The following is a 19,488-nucleotide window of genomic DNA, read 5'->3' as shown; positions in this document are numbered from 1 at the left end:
AAGAAAAAGTAACTCAAACAAAATCTGATTCATTATTTATTTCAAAAATTCAAACATCACTTTATCTTTATCTTACAATCTCTGTCTCTTTGGTGAGCTGGAAAGAATTTAGACACCTCAACATGTTTGACAGATGCATTCATAATACTACTAAAGACGTGGAAGACTGTCTGTTGTTTTTTTTAGAGGGTTCATTTTGTACACTTCAAACAACATGTCAGTATGTGTTTTTTGCACCAGATTGGTCCACACCACTTAGACCTATATTCAAATCAAGCTTGATGAGAGCATTTGCCACTAGCCCACCCAGAGGCTGGCAAATGACAGAAGTTCATCAAGCTTCCTCTGTGTTTTCATCTTCTCTGTCTTCTGTTTTTTGTAAGAATGCAAAATTGACTATGTATAAGTTCATAAACAGGATTTTTGATTTCATGTGGCAGTTTTTCAGCTTTCAAATAGCTTCTTGAAGGCTGAGCCGATCTCCTGGATCATGTCCGAGGTGGTGGTGGACCTGCCATGCTGCTGGAAGGCTTGATTGTTGCACTGTCTGGTGAGAGAACAGGCCCCAAATCCTGCGACCATTGATGGATTCATACTGGAAAAGGATACAAGCGATGGATTAGGAAACATACAATCACATATAATAAAGTTGATTTTTATAACATGCTGAAGTGAATGCAAACCAGTGGGTGCTCAAAGTTAAGAAATCAATCTTAACACTTACATAATGTTTTGAAAAATGGTTCACATAATGTAATGTTTGGTGCATTTTATAGGTGATGTGCTTAAACATCTAAAACCACTAATGTGGTCCTTTACAAAAGGTGCAATACACTATGCACAAACAGCCAATAATGTCTCCACCTTCTGATCAGTCCAGCTGCAGAGGCAGCATAGGCCCAGTGTGCCAGCACTCCCAGAGATCCAGATAGAAGATCACCCTGTCCTCCACATCTTCTCCCACTGCCCTCAATACTGCACGAGATCACTGAAAACAAGAGGACAAGGCATGAGATCTGTGCACAGTTACAACAATCTCAAAGCTACCTCAATAAATATGAGTTGTGAATTACACCAATGGAAAAGGCAGAATGACAAACTGAAAAAGCATGAGTTATAAGTTGTTTATACAGTATATGGGTTTAATACAGACCTTTACTGCCATCTGTAATGAGATCCTGTTCTCCTTTTAGCACCACAGTGAGGTTGCCCATAGCTACACTGAGCTGCATGACGCTGCGTTGCTGATCACTGCTGTCCATTGGCTCATGGTGCTGAGACAGCAACACACAGGCAGGATGAAACATGCATTAACAACCACACAGAAGTATACGCAGCATGCTCTTTATCAATCGGTGACTAAGTGAACAGTGCTGAGAGACTCACGAGCGCCTCATACAGTCGGGTGAACTCCATGAAGTTGGGTGTAAGGATGCCCTTTTGGTACCCTTGAATAACAGATGGTTGCTGCGTAACTAGCCATAATCCGTCCTGTTGAAAACAAACAAACCACACACACACACTCTCTCTCTCAGTGATTCTGCATGGCTTTGCAAATAAAACCCTATCTGTTTGACAGCTGAAACTTGATTTAATCAGGACAAGTACTCACCGCATCAATGACTATAGGGATATCTCTTGTTTTAGACTTCTCTATCACCTCCTATCAGAGAGAGAAAAAGTGTTATCTAGACATAATGTGAAGTATAATGCAAGCACACTGTAATGTTCTTTTTAGGCCGCACTCAACAAAATCTTTATGTACACATATACCTGTTTCATCAGCCTAATAAAAGTTGGGCTACACTTCCAACCCTATTTGCCCAAAATATATTCTAGTGTCCCTATGTGTCTAAACATAGGGACATTCAGTGTTACCCATGCATCAGTGTGCATTTGCCTCTTTCAGAGAATCACCAGGATGAGATCTGCTTCAGTTTTTTTGGCACATTTACTCAAGTTTTCTGGTAATTCAAGTTGAATTTTTTACCAGTCATAAGGAGCTGCCAACATGTGGAATTACCTTGTGCAGCTTAAATTCAGCACTGCACTCTATCTAATAACTGTTAATATATGTATTTATTTCCATGATGTGGTTATGCACAAGCAGCTGGCCTAAGAGGCTGTTTTGGGTGCAAGGGAGTATAAATGTATTCCACATGCCTTGGCTGTTTTTAGTAAGACGTCTTCTCTCCCTAGACCTGGTCCCACCACAAGGCCGTGCAGTCTTGGGAGCCATTTTTCTATCTCTTCCACTGCATTAGGACTGTCCCTTAAAACACGCGTGCACACACGCACGCACACACACACACACACACAGACGCACGTGTTAGATGTGTTCGAATGCACAAATTATTATAAGTCCTATCCTAGTTATACTCTTATTCCTAAATGCTCTTTCTATATTTCTTCATGCATTATGCATAAATAATACCAGTTTTCATCGATAAAAAAGTCCTCTGAATGCTGCCATGGCAACTGTGCACACACACACATACACAAGTAGTTCAAAGATGTATATATGCCCGTGTATCACTGTATGGTATGTTATCAAGTACATAACAGAGTAAGTACATACCACCTGAGTTATTTTTGGCATTTGCACTCTGCTACTTATAAAATATACAGTTTTGGTATGTTTCTATGAAGTTACTCTAAGTCTTTATAATGCATAACAACAGTCATAGGGAATTATAACTATGCAGTCACTTTCTTAAGACAATTCTGACACCCTCATTTATAGCCTTTAAGTCCCCCTCCACTCAAAAATGTGTTTCGCTCATCGTTACTTCACGTAAAGGTTTGACCTTCACCATGCGGAATGACACTGGAAGGCTGTTTTAATTCGGCTACTGAAAGTGGAGAGTTTTCTTTGTGCTGAACAAAAACCTGAGATTAAAGGGCGTACCTACAAGCATGATTTCTCACGTTTTGAGACAGAGTGATTCAGCCCGCAGGGGCCCCCTCATGATGGGGGCCCTGAGCAGATACTTAGTTTGCTTATGCGTCGGGTTGGCTCTGCCTTTCACTGACACTGTATCACAGATGCCACAGCCAATTTTAACGTCTTGACCTTTGTTATTGTAAAAAAAATTTTTTTTAAAATAGCAGAAGGATTACTTCCTTTTCATCTTACCTGATCAAAACAATAAATACATATCTCATAATGACACAAACCTACTTTACCTGAAACAGACTAGCTATCTTAAAGGCTTCATAGCAAGCCATAAGCTCCCTCTCCATCCATTATGGCTACATAAAGCACAATGAGTAGACCAGTTACAGGCAATCTGACCTTATACAGTATTGTAATCCTCATTATAATGCCTTATGACTGTGGTTATAACACTTCATAATGCATTGTGAAGGTTTATATGAACTCTTAAAATGAATTCTGAATGTGTTATGAAGGAATCTATAATACATCATAAATAGGAGTTAGACAGAAATTGTTTCCAGTCTTTTTTAACTTAATTTCCTAAATAATAGCATTTGTGAGAGCATAGCAATACATATTTTTGATCTAAATACATATTATTCCTCTATTTATATTTGAATTGTTGTCAGTGATGAAAATCCTACAGCAGAATGATATTCAGCTAATTATGGTGCCAGTGGATCTGTACTTACAGAACAGGATGAACTATGAGCTCTGGGCTGTAAGATTTGATTACAGTTGCAGCATCTTTGGTGCAGAACACATGAGACAAGTCAGCTCCCTGGAGACAGGAAAAGAGAAAAAAGCACTGTACCAAAACTGAAACCAAAAAAAAGAAGGAAAATTAATGATAAACCTGTCAGAATGAGTGTTTACCACTTTCAGTGCAGAGATGGCAGCAAAGTATGGAGCTCCAGTATAGCTTTAAAAGAGTGAAGATGAAAAGAATTAGGGGCTAATGTTCCGTGGAGAAACAAATCATAGGAGAAATCAAACTCTTGTTTGGCGAATACGGTTCATACTGAAAAACCAAACCAGAAACGTACTCTTGGCATCCTCCAATGATCCCAATGCGTCCATCTTGTCCCTTGTGCTTTTTGGATGTCAGTGGAGGGACTGTGCTCTTTACCAGTGAGAGCAGGTCATCGTCCATGCCTCTGTGTGATGTGGACCCCAAGCTGTGGTAGCGTTCAAACACTGAGGAAATAAACAAAAGTGAGGTTTTAAAGTGAGTAATACTTGTTTGGCCTCAATCGGGGTCTAACATCTTTTTTTTTACCTTTCTCACACACACACACGAAGAAAAGTTTGGCAACAAAACAACAAATACACAACCAAAACAGAGACAATGATCTAATCTGAGTAAAGATAAAGTAACGAACCACCTAACCCCAGAAATAGCGTAATTGAGTGACAGCTCCATCACTGAGCTCTGATATCACAGCTGATACATCTCTACTTTCCGTTTTCTCTTCACACATTCCACCTCGTGGCTGCACACATGACACCGAAACTAATACCTAGTGCCTGGGGATCTGGGTTCAATAGCTGACTCTGTTGGGTGAAACAGTTTGTCTGGGGTGAAGACCGTCTCAGATGACTGGATTGGCCGCGTGTGCATGACGGGGAGGTGCTGGAGAACACAGGAGCGCGGGCAGGGGGAACGGTCTTGGATGGGGTGGATGCAGAGCTGGGTCTGGCGGAAGAGATGCTGGAGAACATCTGGCCGAGCATCTGAAGCATGTGCAGCTCCCTGGTGTGTTCGGCCTCTCTGCGGCGGTCTTCCGCCTGCAAGCGCTGCTCCTCCATCCGGTAGAAGCTGTCCTCAGCCTGGGCGCTCTGCTCCAGGAACTGCTCCATTAGCTTCTCCATGGGGAAGTTGGCACGCCGCTTCCTGGGCCGTTTGGGTCTCGTGGCTGACAAGCTACTGGCCGACTGGCTGCTGTTATTTGGTCTTACTGGTGTGCCTGGAGTGGACAGGGGTGAGACATTATGTGATGCATCTTTGACCAAATGCAATCAAGTAAACGTACTGTATCCACCCAACACAGAAGAATGAATGCATGTGGACAAGTAGGGAGCACTTACTGTTGTTGCCCACTGTCACTTTAACCGGAATAGGGATGGGAACAGTTGGGTACTCCAGCTTCACCTCGGTCTCTGCAGGAAAAGGACATTCCCCTGTGCTCTCAGAGTATGCATCCTGAGCATCCTCTCCATCCTCTTCCAAGCCATCCCCGGCCTCCTCTCCTCCCGCGCCGCCGTCCATTAACTCCAGGGGGTCAAGAGCGGGCCGGTTGCTCAAAATCCTCTCCATGGTGTCATAAAACTTGCAGATCTTGTGATACTGCCCGTTGTTTCGCAGATTACCTTCCTTCGCTAACAAGTACTGTCTCTTGAGGCTTTTGATCCGCACCCTGCATTGTTCCGGGGTCCGTTCAAACCCCATCGCCCCCAGCCTCCGGGAGACGTCGCGGTACACGAAGCTGTTTCGGAAGTTTCCATCCAGCGCTACCTGGATGTCCTGCTCCCCCCAGATGTTCAGCAAGGTCCTCGTCTCTACGTCCGACCACAGGAAGCCCCGCGTTGTGTTTGCTTGCATAGCTGATCCAAGCAGGCTTCCTTACACAGTAAACGCCACGACAGGGAGTTGAAGGGAGATGTTGACACTGCGGATTATGACGGACGTCTGGTCTGGATCTTTGCTCCTAGCGGCGCCGCTATCCCAAACAACGTCAACTGGCCGTTTCGGACTTTGGGGCCAATATGTACAGTTTTAAATGTAGGAACCATTACAGTAGCTTGTGCAGATCAACTCTTTGTATCCTAGCCCGACTATGTTTATCCTTTACGTCGTTGGCGAAATGCGTAGCTTAGCACTTAGACATTAACTGACTGCAGATCGGCTTTCCCAGCCCTTTTCCCAACCTTTACATTTTACAGGGGGGATAAAACTGACCTCTGATCAGTCATTTGAGGGCAACTTCACCTTTCTCCGCCTGCTCCACCGCCCATGCTGGGTGTCTGCGGGGTCCTAGAGACCCAGCATTACACACACCGGCACTTTAACCTGCGCATCTGCTCTCACTTCATACACTACAGAGACATTAGCTTAGCTTTAGCTACCAGGGCGTTGTAATGAAAACAACTGTTATAATGCTGCTTCCACTTTACCTCTCTCGTTCAAACAGACCAATGTGACGACAATCGACAGTGCAACTGTGATAAAGCAAAAGGCGAGCGTCTGTATCTGTTGCAGCATGTTGTTGTCACTCATGCTTTAGTGTAGCCACCGACACATGAAGCTTTTCCAGCAGTGTTGTGTTGTTCTTGGTTCTTCTTACCTAAACTGGAGCTGCGTTTCAACGCTGTGAACTGTGCACAAATGATCCTGATCATGAGGCGCTCTGACCGACAGCAATGCAGGAAGAAAACAGCATGTGATGCCTTTGTAGGCCCCTCGGACACTCCTATATCCGAGTAGGTTGAAATCTCGCCAATGGACTACAACTACCGTGAAGACTGTCAATCAGCTGCGTGTTCCGGCACTGAACATTTGCATTGTGATGAGCTCTGTATATAGACATACTAACTATATATACATATAGAACGGATATCTTTAAATATATTTCTTTTTAAAAAAATGTGTTTATACAGTTCTTACTTACTTTTAGCTATTTGTATTTTTTAACTGCAATGTCTACATTTTTCTATTTTGTTTTAAATTATCTTATCTTGGCAATGTAAATGTATGTTCTAATGTCAAGAAAGCCCCTTTTTATTGAACGGAATTGATATCTGTCACAGCTGCTGAGTGGAAGTACCTTAAAGCTGCATTTCTTCTTATGGCTGCTATATGCTGGGTTGCAATCTAATACATCCATGGTTGTAACAACATTAAAGCAGGGATGTCCCCCATCAATGTCCCTATGATAATTATATACACACAATAATAGTAATGTAAGCACATAGACGTTTTCTTTGGTTTATTTTTCAGTGTATGTTAAAGATTTCTTTCTTCTGTGGGCCTACATTACTTTGGTAAATGTGACACTGTCCCTTTGTGGATGTAAAGGTATGAGAATAATTGAATATATTGACAATCATATCATCCATAAAATTCTGTTTGTAAGCAGATTATTCTGCTGTTCTGATATATTATTCTGCTTATGAAACTGATGCGAGTGAGCAAAGCTTATCCTATTCTTATGTTAAATGATGACGGACACCTGTGCAAATATCTTTTATATTTCCCGTAAAATGACTTCATACAATAATAACTATTTATAATAAAACATATAATGTAAATGATTGCCAAATTAGCCTACTGTTAAATGTATTGCTTTTGTATTTGTTGTCCTCTGCTCAGCAGAGATGGGTGAAGCCCTGCACACTGTCAGCAGCAAGTGTCCTGTCTTGACCTCCCGATTGGCAGGAATATGTCCCCTTTTAAACTGATGTTGCACATTTACGACGGTAATTGAAGGCAGCACTGGAGTTGATCCAACTAGAATTGGTTTAAAATCCTAAAGGGCCGATTTGACACCTACAAAGCTGCACACAAATGGCAGTTGCAAGGAATAAAAAAGTATTTTAATCATTCAGTAACCACAGACTAAAACTTTATTGCCTGAATTCTGTTTTATTCTGATAATGACCTGAATGAATTTCAAGCGGAGGGCACAGTTGGTTTGCTTTAAAGATTTCCACAGTTTGAGGAGCCCCCATTGTCGAGACTTCACATTCGCTCACTATCAAGTTTTTATTCGACAAAGAAAAGAGAATCTGTGTCTCATATAACCTGTTTGGTCAAGCGGATAGAGGCGGTCCAAAAAGAAAAATCGTGTGTACACAAATAGAGTCTGTTTTTTGCCCTGAGTCTAGCCTCGTAGGTTGAAAAAAAAAGCCGTTTTCATTAAACTTAGCAAACCCAAATACTAATATACTAATATTATATATACCTAATACCCTTTTTGGTAAAAGATGCCTTTCAGATGCTACCAGAACGTTTCTAGCATTTAATTTATTTATTCTTTAAAGGGGACAAAACATTTTGCCTGCCAGATTTTTACAGAGTTCTTTACACATTTATATTGAAGATGAATAGACAAACTAAAAACAAACTTTATATGCCACAACACCCTTTCTAAAACAATTATTCTTCTGATAGTAATCTGATTTATTATTGTCTTGCCCCTTTGTAGCTTTTTTCTCTATTTTTCTCCAACTTTATTGACAACAGTCAAACTAAACCAATAGTAACATATAAACCATGGATGTTTAAAGAACAAAAATAGGAAACAAAATATCAGGGGATCGGTTATAACAAAAATAAAATAAAACATAAAAATAAAAATAAAAATCATTAGAGGGACTGTGAAGGAATTTTTACATTCTGTGAAAGAATTTTTACATTTGGTAAAAGCAAAATAATACAAAGGAGGAGGCAAAAATGAATGAATGAATAAAGGGGTACAGATGAATAATTAAAGAACATTAGTTGATCATTTTATATTTTTGAAATATTGTTAGGGTCTTTGTTGATTTTCTATTTTGCAGCTTGACTAGAGAACTGTAATAAAAGTTAATATCAATTAGAATTAAGATGAAAATTCGTTTTTTATTGGTCCATTTCATTTTATGTTGAATATGGAATTTGCCAAAAATTTTAAACAGTTGGATTAAAAAGCTAACATTTTGTCCATTGAGTTGTCTTCAAAATAAATTAAAATATCACTTCTTTTTCTCTCTATATGCTCATATCTTGTGCCTGAAAATGTGTCACTTACTAAAAAAAAAAAAAAAAAAAAAAAAATGTTTTTCCTAGGATGGCGAAGTCACGACCCGCCCTGCTCTACCTCTGATTGGTTGGTTGAGTTGGTTAGTTTTCGGTCTGAGGAGTGCGATTGGTTAGTGTGAGGGTGAAAATATCAGAGCCAGCCAATCAGAGTCAGAGTAGGGCGGGTCATGACTTCATCATCCTAGAAAAAAATGGCGTCGGCAGCCGTGCAGAGCCTGTAACTGGACGAACCTGAGAGGTGGGACTCAGGGTAAAGAGGCTCCACTCCTCTTAAGTTCCTCACCTACTTCCTGTTTCACCTCTGTTACTTTTTAAAGTTGGGATCAGATTTGAGACTGAACAAACGCTGGATAGCCACGGTGTCACCAATGAACTTTGGTGCATAAAATGACGTATCCAAAAGGAATTCACGAGCAGTTTTACCAGCTAGACCGCGTTTATTTTCTAGGATAAAAAGAGAGAGAAAAGAGCTCCCCCGTTGGTGGGACAAGACCCAACATCATGCCCGAGCAGTCGAAGATGAAGAAGCCCGACGTCAAGGTTGTTCTGCTGGGAGACATGAACGTGGGGAAGACGTCGCTGCTCCACAGGTACACGGAGAGGAAGTTCAAAGACACGATCAGCACCGTCGGAGGGGCGTTTTTCCTCAAACAGTGGGGACCTTACAATATCTCAATATGGGACACTGCTGGTAATACCTCCTTCAACAGACTTCTTCCATAATGTATTTTAAAACCTTATCAAGTGTCCTTGCTGTGACTTACTAACTGTGTTTACCTGATAACGCGTGATCCCACCACCTGAGGCAATCACTGGCATGTGACTGCTCAGTCTGTAGGCAGCCTGTCTCATGGGAACTGTTGGCAACACTGGCACTCAAGCAACATGCCTCCAGTTCTGTGTTATTCTCACATATAACACTGATGTAGTATATAGTACTGAAACAAAGTGTTAGTCAGACCTTCTCAGGTGAAAACAGGACAAAAAACGATAGTCCAAAAAAATATCTGAAATTAAACATCAAATTCAGTTATATTTCCCTTTATAATTGTTTACTACAGTATTGAACCTTTAAAATAGTCTTAAAATAACTATTTAAGGAGATTTAAAAGTTAAATGTGATGGTAAACATATGATTTCATAGATAATACAAGGTATTAAAATACTAAACAACTCTGAATATTCAAAAACATAACATTCAAAGACATTTTCATACAAGTAACCAAAGAGAGAGAAAGGCTGGTCAATAAATTGAACAGTGACGTGCAAGAAAATGTATCAGGTCTTGTTTTCATAATCAGTTGCTCATTTATCATTTTCAGTTTCGTATCAGTATAAATTTAATAATTGAGTTTCTGTTTCTGGCCAAACTGTCTCGAGCTTTGGTGACTTATGATGAAAATGTGTCACTTATTTTTACATTTTCTCGAGTAATTTATTAGAGCTTTAATTGGGGAACAACTGATAGATTTATTAACAATGAAAGTAACAGTTTATTCCAGTTGGTTATGATGAGATGCGTTGGAAGCCCTGTAAGTCGTTTAGGTTTGGATTTGTTCGTGTGATGACAGGCAAGCACCCATCATGCAGGCTCCTGCTTTCTTAACAAACACTTAAAGCTCCTGCAAGTTATTGTTCACACACCCACCTTAATACTGTTTTACTAAAATATATATTTTGCTACAAATAATAATAAGTCACTTTCCCTATATTTCCTGTTTGCTGAATGACACAGATCTTACAAAAATCACTGTGTGCTTGGCCTTGTGATCTATTGCTCAATATTGGACTAATCTGACCTAATCATTGCTATTGTTCTTCTGCAGTTCACGAGTTCACACACGCACACACACACACACACACACACACACACTCAGTACTATTAGCCTAATTTCTTAATCTGTTAATAACTGTCTGACATAGAGGCTTAAGAAATGATAACCAATGCTTAAAGTGAAAAGAGAATGGATGATTGCAAATTGATTTCACTACTCGTCTCTCAGTGGAGAGCCTCTAAAACTGCTTAGTCAGTCCCAAAAGATATGAGTAGGTAAGCTCATATGTGCATGTACATGTGCTGTAGCCTAAATGATAACATAGGCTATAAGTCACAAAACCCCACATTTGACCAGAGAAGGTAATTTGATCTTGAAACACCATCAACACAAGATGTAGTTTCAGTTACTCTGTTAATTGTTGAATCTGCAGGCCTGAAATTTCAAGAAAACAATGATGAATGTGCCGCTCAAGTGACCATTGATGTCTAGAAACTGCTCAGTTAGTTTGAATAAACAGCCATAAAACAAAATGCACTGAAATAATGATCTTCAACAGAGAGAGAAAGCACCTCCATGTCAAGCTTTTTAGCAAGTTGAATGATTATAATTGGAGTAGTTATGTTGACTCTGCAACCAATTAATTAATTATTTTCATTATCGATTAATCTGTTGAATATTTTCTCGAATAATCAATTAGTTGTTTGGTCCATAAAATGTCATCAAATGTCTTGCTTTGTCCCGACCAACAGTCCACAACCCAAAGATATTTAGTTTACTATCATAGATGACTAAAGAAACCCGAAAATAGAGAATTTAGAAATATCTTCTTAAAATAACTCAAAACGATTAATTGATTATCAAAATGGTTGGCGATTAATGTAATAGTTGGCAACTAATCAATGAATCGATTAATTGTTGCAGCTCTACTGTTGACCAACTAAACTGATAATTCGCCAATCAGCAGTATGTTAAAGTGTTATTGGCACAGTTACATGGATAGCAGTCTTTCTACTTTGTACCTAGAAACACCTTCATTATAGAAAAATGAGGTTTAGGACTTTTTACATGTTGAATGGATTGAAAGTAACGACTGATAGTGTGAGAATGAAATAGTCAGTGGTGAACAACAGCATGGTCATCATCATCTAATACATGTAGTTAGTTGTACTCTGTGGTAGATCCTAAGTCAGCATTTGAATTCTTGCTTGTTTAAGCATGTTCCATGTTGCAGTGGTCAGTCACACCTCAGCAGTCTGAAACAGAGAATATTGTTAGCCTGTTATACACAGAACCAGTCTGTTTTGTGTCATGGTAAAATTATACACGTACAAACTTGCGCTTTTTTCTTCTGCCCCTAACCCCAAAGCTGCTTAAGAGTCTTAAAGTTGGCTGTGACAGGAATGATTAGGTGTTTCGTCTGGTTACTGCTGATGAATAAGCCCATAACACCGATACATTCCAGTATTGGGTAAATACACAATTCACAGTGGAGTCAGTGGGCCACAGAGATAAGGAATGGCCTACTATGTCACCAGTAAACCATTTCCTGTGTGTGTTCCCTCACTCTATGACCTCTGACATAAAACGTGTCCATTTTATTTAGTCACTGTGCTGAAGAAACGCCGGATCAGCGCTGACTCATTTCAAGGCAACCGTTGTGGTCCTGTCAGCATAGACCGTAAAGCGACGGAAAAGTGGCTGTTAGAAAGGTTGTCCTTCAATCGGTCAGGTGTTTGGCTCAGCAAAGTGAAAAAAGGCTGTCAGCTGCTCATTTTCCCTACTGATTTAGTGTTTTTCAGTTGGACAGTTTACTTTCAAAGCCCCATGCAGGCTCTTTAAGCTGCCTACCCTGTTCCTCTTAATAGTCATATGACATGGCTATGACAGGAAGACTTGACTCCCCTTGCTTTATCCTGTCGTTTCTAAACTTACATGATGTAGTACTTTCCAGGAGCACAAGGAGGTCTGAGTAAGTTAAGGGTTCTCTTTTCTGACATTTAAACTTCTACCTTGTGGAAAGAAAAACCCTCCATCTCAGATCCTCAATACATTCCTATCTGTGTATTCCTGGATCTATACATGTGATTATTTTATTCTTAGGTACCATTAGAGCTGAAATAATTAGCCAAAAATGGATTATTTGACAGCATCAGCAACTTCTGATAATCAAACAAGCCTTTGAGTCATATTTCAAGCCAAAGTGCGTAACATTCACTGGTTCCTGTTTCTTAAATGTGAGGATTTGCTGTGGTTCTTTGTCATATATGAAGGTAAATTGAATATTTTTGGGTTTTGGACTGATGTTTGGATGAAACGAGGAATTAGAAGACACCACTTTGGGCTCTAGGAAATTATAATAGGCCTTTTTCACAATTTTCTGACATTTTACAGACTAAAAGATTGTTCAAGTAATCCAGAAAATAATCAACAGAATAACTGAATTGTTAGCTGTTTATTTGATACAGCTACATAAACTAATGCAGCCTGATACAACAGCCCTGAAAATCCTACCTTCATGAAGGTAAGAAGTTCAGTTTTTACTGTTTTAGAGGTGTTGATTCAACATGAGGGTAGTTTTGGAGGCTGTAGTTGGTTGTGAAGCATTGGGAGGAGTTTCTAATATTTAGTCTTTCCTCACTGGTATAAACGGGGCGGACAAAATGTTAGAGCAGCCTCCAAAATTACCATGAAGTTGAATCAACACCTTTAAAACAGTATGATTTATTACAGGACTATTGCGTTACACCACATTAGCTAGATGTATAGTACGTAATAAATTGGCTACTGTTTATATTAACCAAGAAACGCCACTGAGGGAAAAATATTCACATACTGGACAATGTGCCCTTTCAAGAATCCTGCATATTTCAACAACAAAGGTTGTTTCTCTTTTCAAACTGCTGACTGTCTTGCACATTTTCTCTGTTTTGTGTCCTTTTGCTCTGCTGTTCATACAGTGTGGCTGTTTTTAAGTCCGTGGTAATGGGGTTCAGTGACCTTTCTCTTGTCTCCACAGGCCGTGAACAGTTTCACGGGTTGGGCTCCATGTATTGTCGTGGTGCAGCCGCTGTCATCCTGACTTATGATGTCACCAACTGGCAGAGCCTAGCTGAGCTGGAGGAGCGCTTCCTGTCCCTGACTGATACTGCTAACCTTGACTGCATTTACGCTGTAGTGGGCAACAAGGCCGATCTCACAGACCTTAAAGCTCAGCTGCCTCAGGAGACAGATGTGGTGTCAGAGGACCGAACTGAGTGTGAGGAGAACCAGACGGAGCCACAGGTGCTGTCTGCTTGCCCCACACCCCCGGCCTCCCCCGCATCCCTCACTGGCACGATGCTTCACAAACAGGTTACCCATGAGGATGCAGCAGCTTTTTATGGGAGAATACTGCGCTACAAGGGCCTGGATGAAAAGAACAGCCTGCCTGCAGAGAGGATGTGCTTCGAGACAAGTGCAAAGACGGGGTATAATGTGGACACTCTGTTTGAGACGCTGTTTGATCTGGTGCTGCCCTCCATCCTGAGGAAGAGAAATGAGAACCAGGAGTCTCCTACAGTGGATCTGGAGGAGTGCAGGGGGGCCACCAGCAAGAGGTCTAGATCTGCCTGCTGCTAGGATGCGAGGGTGGAGAAGCTGCTACGAGCAGAGACTTGTTTTAACAAAGGACAATCAATGGGTTGCTCTGAGCACCAAATTACATACTGTGACGGTACTACTTATTTGCCTTGACTGAGACCCAATAGCATCAATGACCCCCCAGTAACGCACACACACACACTTACAACAGACATGTCTTGATGCTGTGAAAACGGTCAAACTGAAAGGCATAGTGCCCAGCGACACTTCAAATATTTCAATGTAAGGACAGTCAAACTGAAAAGTGTAGTGTCCAGCGACATTTTAAGTGTGTCAATGTAAGGAAGGGAAATGAACAAGTGTTGTGTCTATCACTCTATGCTTTGAAAAGCTTTCATCCCAACAACTGAAACTGCACTTGTGTCCCAAAGATTTGTCCGGAGGCGAATAATACACATCAGAAGTCAAACACTGCTATTTGTTAATGTTTTGGAATGTCACTAATTTAACAGCACTAATTGTTACTCGAGTGGCACACTGCACTGTGTTTATTATAGTTTAATTTTTCATAAATCACACTTCTTTTGTCCACTTTGATGCTCTGCTACTAGCATTGATACTGATTTTTATACTCTATCGGCACATTTTTGACTTTTCAATGAGTGTAAATAGTGAACACCCCTGTTGAATTTTTAAGTACGCTGTCATAATAAAGATTTTTATTTTGCAGTCGGTGTGGTCTGTCAGATTAAGATAAGATTGAGAGTTATTGTGAGAATAAAACGACACAGGAAGTATTACAAACAACATTTAATCTTTACAATTCAATGAAATTATTATGTTATGGGAATTACAGTAATTACATTGCAATGAAAACAAATGGTGTCAGTATCTTTATAATCAGTCTTTTTATGTCCAAACAAGTGTGTTTACTTTTTTCCTACTTTCTAATTTGTATGAAATATTCTAATCTAAGCCAGGATCACTGACCAGAGCGAGGATTTGCTGCAGTCAGACCTTTGATCCAGACTGTTTACTTTCTGTCTGGTTGGCAGCTTGGGGCGGTTCAATCATTAGTAGCTTAGGAAAATGAGTGTGACGTGGGTAGTATTAGATAAGATATATATATATATATTTAAAACTCTTAGGGGAAGGGGGTCAAGTTCATTCAGTTGATATAAATACAAAGAGAATCAGTGCATTGTGTGAATGTATGGTGTATGAAAAATTATAAAAAATGAAGAGAGAAATTTGCCATAGTTGATAAATGCATAAACAGATTAACAACTTAAAAACATGTCATTTTATAAAATGTTGTAGGCACAATATCATAAAAGCAGGATAATACTGTCAATAGTATCAACCAACAACAGTTCAAGACCTCTCATGACACATTCTTTTACCTCCTTGAGAAGCAGTGTTAGTGGCTTTATGGTGGGCTGTAAGTCCTAAAAGATGAAAACATGTAGATAAACTGAAGCTGTGCATATACATTGGCATCTTTGGTTCAGCTGTAGAGTACGGTCTCTGATCTGTGTCATAGTAGCTGAGGTAATAAGTTAACAGTAAGCACCAATCCACATTTAACATAAAAATACTTGTTTTCCCATAATGCTGCTGACTTCATTACAGGGCTTCTGTCTTATCTACAGCGGGACTCTTTTCACTCAAAGCTCAAGGCGTCAAACAGTCATTGCATATCTGAGCTCTGTGGCTTGGGGAGGAAGCTTCCCATTCACATTGATCTAAGTCGATGTTTCAGATCCCCTTTGCTGATAGGTTTAGTACATGGATAGAGAGATGACACTAGACCACTGTCAATGGAACAACCTCTTTTTGTCAGCGTTACTGTAGTGTCTTTCACAAGTTCTTCATGCAGACCTGGCAACGGCTGATGCGTGACAGGAGCTGGCCTGCTTTGAGCGTCTCTGATACCGGCTGAGTGTGAAACGACTGATCTATGGAGGTTAGCCAGAAGCTGTGCTTGTTAGCAAAATAGTGGCATGTGCCTTTGGCCCCGTTACACTCGATGAATGGTGTTGTTCGGAAGTCCTCCAGGCAGGAGCCAGGCGATGACAAGGATTGACCCCCACCTTCATTTCCTGCCGCTGTATGCTGTGGGGACAAAGGTGAGAGTGGGGAGTGATGAGGTAGGTGAGAACAACAATGGGGTCCCATGCCATGGGGCTCCATTAAAAACACATCAGTGAGCACCACTGTTGCATGGTGTGACATGTTTCTTTATGTGCTACTCCTTCTGTGGCTCTTGAGCTTTGTGTAATTTGAAAAAATCCCTTTTTGGAGACTCGAGCTTTACAACAGAAAGAGTGCGTTATGAACTAATCGGTGGAGAGACACTGGCATTTACCAAGTTGCATTCTGATCTTTTTACACAAACATTTTCTGTCTGAACTCACCATGACAAAAGAGTAGCCAATCCACAGGCTGCGCCAGCCCACTGGGCACTGTGGGATAGTGACGTCCTGGCTATGGACTGCTATGGCAACTGATGGAGCCTCACATACTGAGCAGCGGCTGATATACGGTTTGATCTCTCCCTCTTCTACAGGCATCATAGGAAGCGGAGCTGTTGTTGACAACCAGTAGGACTTATCATTTCTGCTGGCATAGTAACAAATGTCTCCAGGATTGCAGTACAGGAAGGGCATGGTGTTAAACCGTGGGAGGCAGGAACCAGCCAAACCTGAAAAAGACAAACAACCAAATGAAAATCTTTTTCAAAAGGCAAGGCATATTTATTGATATAGTAAATTTCATACACTAACTCAATTCAAAATGCTTTTACATAATGCATAAAAGAGTAATGTTAGAAGATTAGAACAGAAGTACAGGGTGGATTATGTTCCCAGATCTTAAAATCTAGTTAAATGCAATGGAGAACATAACAGTTTTTAATTTTGCTTTAAAAGATGATCAAAGTTGAGTTATGTTTTTCTGTTCTAGTTACATGTAGCATAACAAAGTAGTTCCTGCTTTGTAGATAGGATGCTGTTGGACACTGGATTGGACACTGAATCTGAGATTCAATCTGGGAATCTTCGCCTGACCAATCACTGCATCCTGGTAAGACTGTATAACAAAAACACACTGGCATATATCTAGACAATGCACTGATAACTGATTATTTTCTGGGTTTAACGTGTTAGCAAAATCCCTGTAACAAAATCATAATTATACCCTGCAGAATTTTGAGCACATTGACATATTATAGAACAACTTAATTAGTCATCTTGACTTACCAAGATCCTGGTTGTGGGCCTTTTCCTGACCCTCAAGGTACAGCAGACTGTATCCGTCCCACAGTTTAGACATGCCCACAGGGCACATGGGCGTCTGTTCTGATTGACTGTGTTTAACCAACAAGTAACCCACACTGACACTGCGGCCAGGCATACCAGGTAACCCACTGATACCAGGTTTGCCACGGTGACCTATTGAAAAATGAGTTCAGAACTGTGTTTTAGTTTCATTGCAACACAAAAGCTTTCATATCTGTGTTTCAAACCTAGTAACCACCTCTGCTCAGATAATTAATAATAATACAAACAGACCTTGAGGAGCTCTCTAGTCCTCAGCTCTCTGCTAATAGTTTTCAGTTTTCAGTTCTCAGTGCTTAGTCGTGTTTTATTCACTTATCCAACTTTCACATAAAGTAACAATAACAAACCTCTTGGTTACTGGTTCCCTGCCTGAATCTCCACCTACTTTAAAATCATTTAATCCAGGTTTATTAACCTAATCCTAAACTGCCCCACAGTGTCAGACGCACCTTCCATGCCTTGCAGACCAGGGTGACCCGTTTGTCCACTCTGTCCACGGAATCCAGGTATTCCTGGTGTACCACCAATCCCAGGCATGCCCTTTTGCCCAATGGGTCCCATGAAACCTGTACAGTAACAGCATATGTGTATATGTTGCTAAGGAGGACATTTCACTTCAGGATGTTCAACAACATATGTTAGAATAACTAACCTGATTCCCCAGGGGGTCCCTTGGGCCCTGGTTCCCCTTTAACCCCCTTTGGTCCTTGGATACCCTGTGGTCCCAGTGGGCCTCTCTCTCCTGGAACTTTGATGGGCTGGGGAGTAGGACCCTGTTTGCCTGGAAACCCACGGAAACCTGCAACACACATCGATCATGTAATAACCATAGATAGAACACATATACTGTACATAATAAATAATGAGCATTCAGTACATTACGAGTTTATAATTTACCAGGGGGTCCAGTGGTTCCTTTTGGACCAGCTGGTCCTCTCTCTCCCTTCACACCAATCATACCAGGAACTCCCATCAATCCTTGCTCTCCTTTCACTCCTGTAAGACAAAAGCACATTAAGACTGTGCATAGATGGTAGCTGTTGATCATATTATCAGGCTGTATAGGCTTGCAGACAGGTGCATTAATAAGATTTTACAGGCCAAGAAATAATAGTTAGTTGAATGCCAGCAAAAAACTTTTGTAGTGCTTTACAGTAGAAGAAAATCAGTAGAAGTGGGAAACAAAGGATTAACTCACAATATGATGTTATTAACATACTGGCTATCTTTCCTGGACTTTTAACACAGAAATAGCAACATATTGTAAAAATGGGTCATTTTTTTGCACTTTGAGGTACATTTTGTTTTTATCTAATGGTTTTCTTTGCAATTATTTGTGGAATTGTGTGTCTTCTGATATGCTACAGGTTATTTGACTCTTGAATTGTAAACATGGCCTGTTTGTCCTGCACTTTGAGCTCACCAAGGCAAGTTCCTAATAGGTTTTGTTGCAATAAAGCTATCTCAACACTCATAAATGGCAAAAGATTAAACTGCCAGAAATTAGTACAGTTGCAGTGTTAAAATGCCAGAAAAAAAATGCCAGGGAATGAGTGATACATTCTTGCGAAAGTGTCATAAGAGAATGATATTGGTATACTTGTGGCAGATAATGTATCTCAAGAGACTATATCACAATATATTTTTGTATTATTTGTTCCAACTATACAATAAATCATCATATTTTGTATTGTTCAAATGGCTGACCATGATGTTTGATATCCATGACCTGACATAACTTTGGGAGTTGAATTTACATTAAGACCTGCTATTACAATAATGGCATTTGTGGTACAGTGGTAATTTGAACACAACTGGTAGAGACTTTTGCTGGTGAAGATTTTATATTTTATGCATACCTTTCTTCCCAGAGACACCATTAGGTCCTCTGTATCCAAATGCACCTTGGTCTCCTTGGAATCCTTTCCTACCAGGGAGTCCGGGATACCCATTGAATCCTGATATACCCTTTTCTCCAGTTGGACCATCTTCACCAGGAAGACCTCTGGCTCCAGGGAAACCTGGGAAAAAACAATTTAAGATTAATTAATG

General features: G+C 40.4%; 3 protein-coding genes across 6 annotated transcripts in view; 1 reads left to right on the top strand and 2 right to left on the bottom strand.

Moving 5' to 3' along the window:
* Window positions 1-23: 23 nt before the first annotated feature.
* Window positions 24-6,479, bottom strand: naxd (NAD(P)HX dehydratase). 3 transcript variants are annotated; one of them, XM_042426311.1, is made up of 11 exons: window positions 5,027-6,098; window positions 4,459-4,905; window positions 3,985-4,135; window positions 3,815-3,860; window positions 3,631-3,719; window positions 2,164-2,272; window positions 1,613-1,663; window positions 1,387-1,491; window positions 1,154-1,274; window positions 865-988; window positions 24-595 (listed from the first exon to the last, which is right to left on the bottom strand). In XM_042426311.1, exons 1-11 carry the CDS (start codon window positions 5,538-5,540, stop codon window positions 445-447), a joined length of 1,908 nt encoding a protein of 635 aa, XP_042282245.1. In that variant the 5' UTR covers window positions 5,541-6,098; the 3' UTR covers window positions 24-444. The 3 variants fall into 3 exon arrangements, with proteins under 3 accessions (XP_042282245.1, XP_042282248.1, XP_042282246.1); XM_042426314.1 differs by lacking the exons at window positions 4,459-4,905; window positions 5,027-6,098 and adding an exon at window positions 6,283-6,479; XM_042426312.1 differs by lacking the exons at window positions 4,459-4,905; window positions 5,027-6,098 and adding an exon at window positions 6,113-6,276.
* A 2,492-nt stretch (window positions 6,480-8,971) lies between these two features.
* rab20 (RAB20, member RAS oncogene family) lies at window positions 8,972-14,824 on the top strand. The gene is made up of 2 exons (XM_042426351.1): window positions 8,972-9,429; window positions 13,533-14,824. Exons 1-2 carry the CDS (start codon window positions 9,240-9,242, stop codon window positions 14,132-14,134), a joined length of 792 nt encoding a protein of 263 aa, XP_042282285.1. The 5' UTR covers window positions 8,972-9,239; the 3' UTR covers window positions 14,135-14,824.
* Window positions 14,825-14,890: 66 nt separating this feature from the next.
* col4a2 (collagen, type IV, alpha 2) overlaps window positions 14,891-19,488 on the bottom strand; it is a 59,896-nt gene continuing 55,298 nt past the window's right edge. For both annotated transcript variants that reach the window (XM_042426296.1, XM_042426297.1), the window contains 7 exons: window positions 19,296-19,457; window positions 18,334-18,432; window positions 18,089-18,235; window positions 17,886-18,002; window positions 17,356-17,547; window positions 16,513-16,799; window positions 14,891-16,210 (listed from right to left, as the gene is read on the bottom strand). In XM_042426296.1, the coding sequence (XP_042282230.1) occupies window positions 15,956-16,210; window positions 16,513-16,799; window positions 17,356-17,547; window positions 17,886-18,002; window positions 18,089-18,235; window positions 18,334-18,432; window positions 19,296-19,457 (1,259 nt within the window). In that variant the 3' untranslated portion in view covers window positions 14,891-15,955. The remainder of the gene's footprint in view (window positions 16,211-16,512; window positions 16,800-17,355; window positions 17,548-17,885; window positions 18,003-18,088; window positions 18,236-18,333; window positions 18,433-19,295; window positions 19,458-19,488) is intronic.

This window comes from Thunnus maccoyii, chromosome 11 (assembly GCF_910596095.1).
Source record: "Thunnus maccoyii chromosome 11, fThuMac1.1, whole genome shotgun sequence".
In the NCBI taxonomy this organism is placed as follows: domain Eukaryota; kingdom Metazoa; phylum Chordata; class Actinopteri; order Scombriformes; family Scombridae; genus Thunnus; species Thunnus maccoyii.
This window is presented reverse-complemented; position numbering and strand designations above follow the sequence as displayed.